Source organism: Acartia tonsa, chromosome 8, assembly GCF_053477335.1.
Source record: "Acartia tonsa isolate MP-2025a chromosome 8, ASM5347733v1, whole genome shotgun sequence".
NCBI lineage: Eukaryota > Metazoa > Arthropoda > Copepoda > Calanoida > Acartiidae > Acartia > Acartia tonsa.
Genome location: NC_137267.1, coordinates 25,003,761 through 25,014,624, shown reverse-complemented (window position 1 = coordinate 25,014,624; position 10,864 = coordinate 25,003,761). Strand labels below are relative to the sequence as shown.

At 32.2% G+C, this 10,864-nt stretch overlaps 1 protein-coding gene across 3 annotated transcripts; it reads right to left on the bottom strand.

Annotated features, from left to right (window-relative positions):
* Positions 1-6,714: 6,714 nt before the first annotated feature.
* LOC145326356 (uncharacterized) lies at positions 6,715-10,776 on the bottom strand. Of its 3 annotated transcripts, none has more exons than XR_013881890.1 (5): positions 10,642-10,776; positions 10,120-10,274; positions 9,543-9,631; positions 7,573-8,695; positions 6,715-7,110 (listed from the first exon to the last, which is right to left on the bottom strand). XR_013881890.1 is itself a non-coding variant. In XM_080169664.1 (4 exons), the coding sequence occupies exons 1-4, from the start codon at positions 10,768-10,770 to the stop codon at positions 7,629-7,631; spliced, it is 1,440 nt and encodes a 479-aa protein (XP_080025790.1). In that variant the 5' UTR covers positions 10,771-10,776; the 3' UTR covers positions 6,715-7,628. The 3 variants fall into 3 exon arrangements, 1 of the variants encoding a protein (XP_080025790.1); XR_013881891.1 differs by having other exon boundaries at positions 6,974-7,120; XM_080169664.1 differs by having other exon boundaries at positions 6,715-8,695.
* Positions 10,777-10,864: the final 88 nt, after the last annotated feature.

Here is a 10,864-nt window from a genome sequence, read left to right as displayed (position 1 = left end):
ATTTTGAATTACACGGTCTAGTATTGGTGTGTGCGTGTGTGTATTGGATATTTATATAGCATAATAATCAATTAACTTTAGCTTTATGTATTTAGTTCTTGCTAATTTTTTCTCCCTTCAAAGTAACAAGCTTCTATCAATCGCTTACCCCTATTTGTATTAGCCTAAACAAGAATAACTTATTATGCACAAACTAAGGAGTGTTAAAAAAAAAACAATCGCTTCACTTTTTTCAATATAAGCCCTACAGTTTTGGTCAAAAATTGAACCAATTCATGTTCAAGCAATGACAATAAGAAAACACAAGAATTTTGAACACAGTAAAAGTGTCGGACTGATTATGACGTAACAAAAAAAATTAGCCAATGAGAGGCCATTATTGACCAATGGTAAAATTTATAGTGGTCTCTCATTGGCTAATTTTTTTGTTACGTCATAGTCAGTCCGGCACTTTTACTGTGTTCTTGAATTTTGAATCTACTCACCTCTCCAGGGTACTACAACTCGAGACCTAGCCCTTGTGGACAATTTTTCTCTACAAGCCATAGAAATGCGTTTGTTTTTTGTTTTTAAAACTTGTTTCTAGGTCCACTATCAATTGATGAGAAAATTTCCCCTTTTTCTTAAATATCTTGATTGTTTTTAACTTTTTATCTATATATTTATAGATTTGACCCAAATTGACACTAATTGGCGCGCAAAAAAAATATTTGGTAGAGGGGCAAATCCATTTCTCGTTATATTGGGGGAAAAAATACAGAAGTATATTAGAGTAATCCTGTAACAAATATTCATATCCTAACGATATGCAATTTTCAATGTATATGCCTTGATGAAAATATGGTCGTAGCTGACAAAGCATCGACAAGCAATTTCCAAAAAATAGTTTATTATTCGCATCGACTTTATGACATTCATAAAAGTAGTCATTGCTGAAATACGTGTTATCGTAATGAGGATATTTATTCAAATAACCCTATGACTTCATACTCATTCATACCTTGGGCGATTAGACATAATCTAGGAAGCATAGCAACTCCTAATATTTTTTTAATGAATTTCTATTTATATTTGTTGGTCTCTGCTTCATGGATAATAACATCCTTGAAAAGTAGGTCTATCAATGTTGTGTCCACTATAAAATATTGAAAACTAAAAGTTGAAAATGAATTGAACTGGCCTCTCAACTTGGGTATGGGTCGGGGACAAGTATTCTGTTGAGATAACTTGAAAAGGTTACAGCGAATAACAAGGTTGACAACATTCAAAAGGAGCGGATCATATAAATAACGACTCTGTTGTATCTGTTGGCAGAAAGAGGGTAGAATCTACAAATCAAAATTTAAAGACAAACCAAGAACATTTTCTTTATAGATGTTCAATGTTTTTCAGAGCATAATTTTTTTCGGTATATTTTTAAACACTTTCATTTATATACATATTTGTATTAATTTATAGTCTACAATGTTTAAATCTTGCTCTAAAAATACTTTTCCACCTCTAAATATGGTCTCAATAGTACAACCTTTAGTAGAAACTTTTTTATTTTGATTTTTAAAGAAAAAAAAAGTAAGACAATTTTGTCCCTTTAGGAGCATGGCTTTCACAAACATAAGATAGATTAATATGATAAAACTATTATTTAAGAATAACAAGAATGAAAAGACAAGATCCACAAAACAAATTACGGGTAATAGCGTGCAAGTGGTCGGTTGTGTACTGATATCACCCCTCCCCCCCTTTATTTTAAAAATGTAATAAGGGAGGTTAGCAGTTTTTTTCTTTCTATGACTAACCCATGCATGGCCTATACCTGTGAGGCTTCCCAGTACCCAATTAAACCTAAACTAAAGTAATGCTTCCACGAAGAGCAGAAATTAGTCAGTTTAGTTGTTTGTGAGATCTTCTAAGACACTTACAAACATAAGATACCTCCTATTGAATTTTAAAGTAATTTTCTGAGTATTTTTATCAATAAGCTTGCCCTGAGAAAATCGATATCGAATTGAAAATGAAATTTCGGACCCTTCTCTCAAATTTGTGTTCGTCCGCGTACCTTAAGGTGTTCATTCAAAAAAAAAAAAAGTATTATCCTAAATTATAGCCTATGGAAAAATATAAATTCATTTCAAGGATATCTTTTTGTTTATTTAAACATGCTAGAATTGTCTGGACGATTTTAAACTTTGCAGGATGATACCTATAACAGTAAGGTTCGATTTTTGAAGTGTAGTAACTCTATAATCGTCACCAGAAAGTCCATTTCAAATTTTTTTTAACCTTTTAACCTGACCATAGTCCTAAAAATGAAATTATGTCCTTAAACAGTATCCTGGAATTAAGCAGTTTTACAACAAATTTACTTGCATTTTTTTAGACCAATACATTTATATTCTGCTTTTTCAGTTCTGACACTCCACAAGTGTACGTTTGTTCTTTGCTTTTATAGATGTTGTTTACATATACTCAAAGGATGTTACATCTGGATATCACCGCGGCATACAAGTGTCATCAAAAAAAGTATTTAACCTACTGTAGCTATGTCTAGCTCTAGCGCGAGTCATCAATAGTAATAGTATGGGGTATGCCTTGGCCAATTTACAGACGCAATTTATATCAAGCTTATCTAGAGTTATAGAAAAGGGTCGCAAATTAAAGAGGTTTTATCTGTTACATTACTTTTTACTTAACAGGAAGATTACCTACTCGATCAATGATAAAAAAAATAATTTTAAAAATGTAAAATGCGATATTTTGTATAAACATGCTCCTCTGAAACGGAGTCTAAAATAATATATTATATGAATATAACATCGTATTAGCATTCAATACCAGTGAAAAATCTTCTGTAAACCATAATGTATTTAAATTTAGAGAAACCAGTTTTCCGATATTCAATGTTTGATAATATAACAAGGACAACTAGATCTAGATAATTCTAAATTTTTGACAAATTAATTTAATACTTATTTTTTAATTCAACTTTCGTTGTCAGCAGAAAAAGATTAGGAAAAGCTGCTTCTTTTTTATACATATTTTCTTTAAAACAAGGCAATTTTTATGCAAATGATCTAAAAAAATGCAAGTCTACTATGGATCAACTGAAAATTGATTGCCTATCTCTTCCCTAATTTCCGAAGTTATACATTCAAAATTTAAATTTTTCAAATTTAGATTTTTTTGTAAGTTTGAAGCTTTTTTTAACTAGTAGTAAATATTGAGATAGGATGGAAAACGATGTAGTACAATCGGCAACTCAAATTCAGCTGACCTACTGAGAATGTCCTTTAAACGATTAAATCAGGACCAGCTGAATTTTAGTTTCCGATTTTGTAGGAATCACCCTCGTCCAATCTCAAATTTTACTGCTAGCTAGAAAAGCTTCAAACTAAAAAAATCTAAATTTTAGAAATTAAAATTTTGAATGTATAATGTATGAATCGCTTTGTTTTCATAAATTAAGCTATTCTTACGTTTTATTAAACAAAGTCAGCCTTTCCCTTTGACCGGTGTAGCTGAAAATAGCTTTTGTAATGGTTGGGTTATCTGTCGTACAACTTCGGAAAAAAGGGGGAAAATGGGTAATCAATTGTATGTTTATCCAAATGAGATTTGTCTTGAAATTGTTTTATTCTAGAGCCCTACCAATCCCCATAAGAAACAAAGGCCTGTGAGGAAGCAGCTTATCAAGTCACTTATTCGCTAAACATGGCAATAAAAAATATTTAAAAACTGCTGTGGTTAAGTTAAAATTGAGCTAAGGAGCACAAATTCATTACCACCATATAATGATTTATCTATGCACTTTAATTTTTATCTGTAGAAAGACAACTAACCCTTTATTTGTAGTTTCATAAAAATACGTCCTAACTTACACGAACCAATTAGATGCGCCTGTATATTGGCCAATAGTTCTCCCTACGCTGGATTTTTAAACAATATATCCTATTAAAGGGATTCAAAATGCAAGGACATATATATTTTTTTAACTCTTATTTTATACAACTTAATTGGAACTGATGATCTATTTAATAGTGAAACAATTGTCTTCCATCAATAAAAAGTTAAAGAAATAACCTGTGTTTATAAGTTTTCGACTTTAGGGAAGCTTCAAATAGACCCGTTCATGATATTAGGCTATATCTGTAGCCTCGATTCCTACCCCATCAAATGGATAGCGTTTTTAGTCTGAGACTCGAACCCATCCTTGTTAAAATAATAATATCATAGTCGAGAGTAAAGAAAAACAGTAATTAAAAACTTATTGTCAAAAAAAGAGACCTCTTTAGTTGCACCTCAATAAACATATACCAACAATGCTTGGACAATTACAATTATTCGGAAAATTTATTTGAAGATTTATAGTGTAGTTTTTATAGACAATCTATTCTGCTCTAACCGCGACTGTGGCGTAGCACATCCGCTTGTTGCTTGGAAGGTGGTAGGTTCAAATCTCTGCACGACACCGCGTAATAACTAAAGACGTTGAATTTGGTTCCTTCTGCTGCTATGTCAGGTGCGCGACATAAATAGTAAAGAGTATGGGTAATGCCTTGGACCAAAACAGTTGCAACTCATTATCATGCAGAGTTAGGACTTCCAGACAAAGGTCATAAATCAGAGTTGGTAGTCTAAAGGATGTTTGACCATAATACTGTGTGTGCACATCATTAAGCAAGGTTTGGTTCAGAGATACACTAACAAGATATCGTAGTGTATCCCGTCCTCGAAGGCTATCCGTGGCTATCTGTTCTGCTCTGAATCTACCTAATCTGAGATGCTTCCTACAAAAGATTGACTTTTAAAATAACTATCTATCATATAACTCGCATTTTCCGGCACATCCTCTTGTGTGGAGTGGAAATTTCTAGAGGGATAAAATGATTTCTAAGCTGTCATAAGACAGAATAATAAAAAAAATTCTTGAAATCATATTGTTCAATCTCATTCGCGTTTCGCTGATAATGGGTGTTGTAATCATTGTCAAGAATAAATTTTGTATGCAATATCTATCTCTATCAGTGACTCCTATATACCCTAGTATATCCACTCAAAACTTAGTTTATTTCCAATAAATACCAACTGTTCAAACTTACCCAACCTACACCCACACCCACACTTACCCACTCGCAAATACACCCACGATCACACACAGCACACCCACCCAAACACTCATACTTTTAAAAGTCCCATCCACACCTGGGATGAACAAAGGTCCAGTTATTCCAAGGAAGTTGAGGTCATCGGTGTACTGTACAAAGAGGGTAATTTTTTTAGCGTAATTCCGTAAAGTTGGATGTTGGGGTATGGTCAAATGCTCTTGTTATGTCAAACTGTTCTTAATTATGGACCATTTCATCTATATATATTTGGTTATAATTAAGAACATTTTGACTTTAAAAGAGCATTTGATTAGAACCCAACACCCAACTTAAAAAATTACCCTGTTTATCTACAACCAATATTTCTATAAGCTTCAAAAAGGCATAAGAACAAGGGGGGGGGGTGTCTAATATAATCGTCATATCCATATTTCCTTGAGTTCTTTAGGAGCTGTGTATAAAGCAAAACCTTTAGTATTCTCAAACCCATTATGTATATTTCATTAGATCAAAACTCCTTCTAATTTTACTTTATTTCTTTTAAAAGGCACATAATAATACATTATCAAAACGTTATGAGCAATAAATAAAAGGCTTTCCGAAAATGGTAATTAATTTTTTCAGTTCTCAAATTGGTCAAAATTTCTATTTAAAAAAATGAATAGGTATTCCTAAAAAAACTTTTTTATTTGAAGGCAGGTGTGCGCCCTCCTTCTTGAAATCCCCCATCCACACACAGCTATTGTTAAATAAAAGTCTAACCCCACCCTCCCCCTCTCAACCCAACCCACCAACAATTTTCTAAGTGAAATTGAATTTGTTTAAAGTTTAGTTTGAAATGCATTGGCAAAACTTGACTCTTGACAGGTGGCCCTCCACCCAGTTTACGTGGCTGTTGTATTCAGAAATAAGGACAATTACGTCCAGTTGAAGCGAAACTTTACATTAGAACATATATGTATTGTCAGAGAAGAGACGGAGGGTACAATGGGCTAATCATTAGACTATTCCCCAAAGATTTATAATGTTTTCTTTTTCGTTGGCTGAAGAACATTGGGGACTTCACTGAATTTTGATTGGTTGATTCATTAAGTTGAGTGTTCAAATGTTTCAACCACTAATTTTAATCTACAGAAGTGAAAGTTTTGTGTATCCTGATTGGGGGTGTATATCAATTTATAGGCCATTTTCTTGTTCCTTTAGATCCCTGATATATTGTAGTGAAAAAGATAGAAATAAAGACAGACATAGTAAAAATTAAAGAGAAAAAGTTTAATTTAACAATGAAGCAAGATGAGTTGACATTTGAAAGAGTATACAGCAATACACAAAAACAGACAGTCTAAAGATGAGAAGAAATTCCTTATCAGAGCTTAATAATACTTAGAAATCCTAATCTAAGTATGGCATGTGTCCTACTTAAACCCATCCCCCCTCCCCAAAAAATTATATGGAACCTTAAAGTAAGACGTAGAGGAGATTTTAATAACATCTTTATGTTGCTGTGAACAGACTCTAAATATATCTACCCACAGAACTGCAAGTGTGCGTCCAACCACTTAGCTTATGAAGAATTAAAAGTTTACCAAAACAATATATAAATCTCTAATAATTGTATCCTACAAAATTTATTAGGTAATCTAACAAAATGCCAAGAAATACACTAAAGACATTTACAAGATAATTTTAATTAGGCATTCAAGAAAATTACAAATACATGCAATACACAATACACATCATACAAAAGAACTATAGAGTTCAATTTTTAACGTTTTTGAATTTTCAATTTCAAATGCGAAATTTGCACCAAAATAAGCATTGTGTACAGAAAAACATTACAATATCATAATTATTAATAATCAATCAATCAATTATAACACTGATTTTATATTTGCAATATTTCAAGCTATACAATAACGTTTATATAATATTTTTTATTTTTTTTATTTTAAAACATGTTTTAAAAGTGCATAAATAGAAAAATTAAGGTAATTTGCAACCACTCCACCTAAACCGATCTGTGCTCGTCACTGTTTAATTCTATGGGTAAGTTTTTTCTTGAAAATTGGAAGACCAAAAACATACTTCAGAAGTAGGGAACCAATGTTTGTTTTATCTTCTATCTCATTCTTGGAGGTCGATTTTCTACGTTTTAATTCAGGGGTGTTGTACATTCTACAAGGGATTACCTGCTAAAGGGAAGGGGGAACAAAAAATACGTAGGAGGGTGAAAAATGAAGAGTACTTGTTGAAAACATTAGTCTTGGGGAGAAGACTAGAAAAATATTCGGATCGGGGTAAGAAAATTAAGAAATAAAAAGTACCTACCTACTTAAAATATTTTTCAGGTTTTCTCCTCTCATTTGGGAAAAAAAGTGTTTTAAAGCCTATTTTTTCCTTTTTTAATTACGAGATTTCTACAATTGCTGCCTTATTCTTAATAAAGTAGGTGAAGAATACAAGATTGTACATTGTACACAAAATATATACACAAAGAACTATTTTAAAATGTCTTGAGATATTTGTTCACTGTTCAGTTTTCATCTCTGCATCAATTTGAGTTTCGAGGAATTGAGAAGGATCATAATCAACATCTGCGGGTTCAGTAATCATCTCTTCTTTAGCATTAGCTTTCTCATGGCCTACAATATTCTCTTTAGGTTCTTCACAATCTTGCTGCCTTTTGTGAATCCTCAAAGCTCCTTTCTCGCAAAAAGATCGTCCACATATGTTGCAAGTATATGGCTTCTTATCTTGGTGAGTTCTCACATGTTTGATCAAAGTTTTGACCTTGTAAAATGGTTGTCCGCATAAGTTACAAGCATAAGGCTTGTCTCTGATATGAGTTGAGGTGTGTTGTTTCAACTGAGCCTTCAGTAAGAAAACCTTTCCACAATTTTGACAAGGATAATAATTTTCATAGCCATTGGAATGTTTTTGTTCATTAACTTCAGTAAAGTTTTCATACTCATGGGAATTTTTATGTGCAATAAGTTCTAATACTGTTTGAAAACTTAGTCCACAAACGTCGCAAGCTAACATTTGAACATCTGTGTGAAGTTTTTTGTGCTCTTCTAGAGTTTCAGTGTCTGGAAAAATTAAGAAGCACAAATCGCATGAATGTTGTTCTGAATCCGCATAAATATCATGTATGGTCTGTCTATGTTCTTCTAAAATTGCAGCGCTCAGAAAGGTCTCATAACAAATATCACACCCATAACTGTTGGATAAAATGCCATGGACCTCCTTTTGGTGTATCTCTGCAAACTTAATGCTTATAAAACTTTTATCGCAGTAATCACATGGATATTTATGGGGTAAAATTCCATGGTCTTTCATCTTGTGTTGGCGCAATTTTGCATTGGATAAAAAGGCCATGTCACACACCTGACATTTATGTTTTCCAAATTGGCCCGAATGATGTACCTTTATGTGGGTTAACAAGATTTTCTCTCGAGAAAATATCTTAGTGTCATAACTTTTGAAGACATAATCTTTCTTGCAGATATCACAAAAGATTGATATTTCGGATGTTTCTATTATTTTTGGTTGCTCAATTTCTAAACCTCGAGTTTCTGAATCAGTGTTCCGACCTAAAAATAGAAATCCATGAATATTTAGGACAGTCACATTAACATAATTTCTTTTAGCCACTAGTTTCATGACATTCATAAGCAAGCATAATTATGTAAATGGGGGGGGGGGGGGTGACACATTTGCGTAAACCTGGTGTATAGGCTTTATCTTTGGACTGAGAGGATAGGTTATCAAAGATAAAATCATTCTTATATGATGAATTTTCCCAAGTTTTAAGATTTTTTGGATAGGTCTCCAGATTCAGGAGCTGCAGGCCTCCACAGGTGGTCTCTGGACAGGTAAAAAATAGAATTCAAATATTTCCTTAAGAGATAGAGGCCAACTTAAAAAGAAAAATATGCTTCTTTATTCTTCAAATATGTAAATAACATTCAAAAGGATGCATATTTAGTTCTATAAGTTAACCTCTAAATTTTTTTTTTTTTCAATTTCTTTTTACCTGTCCATAGATAAATTGGAGGCCTGCAGCTCCTAAACCAGGAGGCCTATCCAAAAAATCTTAAAACTTGGGAAAATTCATCATATGAGAATGATTTTATCTTTTATGACCTATCCTCTCAGTCCAAAGATAAAGCCTATACACCAGGTTTACGCAAATATGTCAAAACTCCCCCCTCCCCCTTTGAACTTGGAGCTTGATAGCCCTAGTGGCTATACAAAAGTGTCTCGTCCTTCTCCATGACTACTTAGGTATAATAAACACTAAGAAACAATGGCTACACATTTAAACAGACACACAATTATGTCAGAATGTTTTTCCGTCTTATTTCTGTGGTTCCCTACTAATGGATTTACTAATCATCATAGTAAAATCTAAACCCGTTTTGTGAAGTACACAAATACCTGGTTTTAATCTATCTCTTGTTGGGACAATGATGGAGGGTACAGCATACTCTTTTAATCTCTTACTATCCTGCTTATAGTCATCAGGTCTGAAATAAAATATCAACAATATAACCAGGATATTATTGTTCTTGAGTGGAGCAGCGCAGCACGTAAATTATACATACCCAAAAACACAATTTACTCAAGAATAAGCTTTCAAAACATAGGTAGGGTGATTTAAAGTTTTATTAACCAATTGGCAACATAGTTTAAAAATAGAAAAAGCATTTGTAAAAGCGATTATACAATATACATTTATTATCTCTCACGGTTGCTGAGAAAATTTAATTATCTTTAAGAATGTAAGACTGATCCAGGATTGACAGACAATAATCATAGAGTAGCTGTGCAGTGCAACTAATAAGAAAAGTTAAGGCCAAAAGAAACGAGGTTTTTTAATAGTAAAATTAATTAAACGTTTACCGGTTTATTGCAATATTTCAAAATTATAACTTTTAGACAAGAGTCATGCAATCAAGGAATCAGTTATTTACGGCCATTTTATCTGGTAAAAATCTATAAATATAAAACTTACGTAAAATGACTTGAGCACATTCTGGCATTCTCTGGATTAACACTCTCTTGATTGATGAAATAGAGCCATTGAGCATGGGTAACAGGATCCCTTGGGAATCTATGGAACAGGGTTCCTTTTCCTGATTCCCTACACGATATACAGGTCTTACCCATCTAAACAAACAATATTTATTCTAAAAAAAAAAAAAATTTTAAATGAGTCTTTTTTAACTAAAAAATTTAGCATAATTTTGGCTAATAAGTGAAGGAATTCAATATCTATTGTTGATCATTGGGAATTATTAACAAAAACAAATCGTAAATCTTTTATCCGATATTAATTTTTGAAGCTTCTACAAACTTTCTAGGTTAAAGAAAATTCTTATCTCAAAGGGGCTTAATAGTTACGCAATACTTTAGGCAAGTTAATCCATTTTTGTTCTCGTGTTTGAAATGAAACATAGTTTCTACATTTTTTATAATCAGTATTGAACTTGTTTTAGATAATTTTCATATTGTTTTTTTTTTAAAGTGGATTTACCTTAAATTGCTGTATATGTGTTTCTGTTGAAAATGACTGTATGAGATATTTGCCTGATATGGTATCACTTCTTTTCTTTACATTTTTTTCTGAAAACAATATTACAACAATTATTAACATTAAACACATTTAAAAAAATAAATATATAAAGTTTTAATTTGATAGATTTTAAATTTTAAACCTTATATTACCATTTGTTAAAACATGATATTACTTTTAAAAG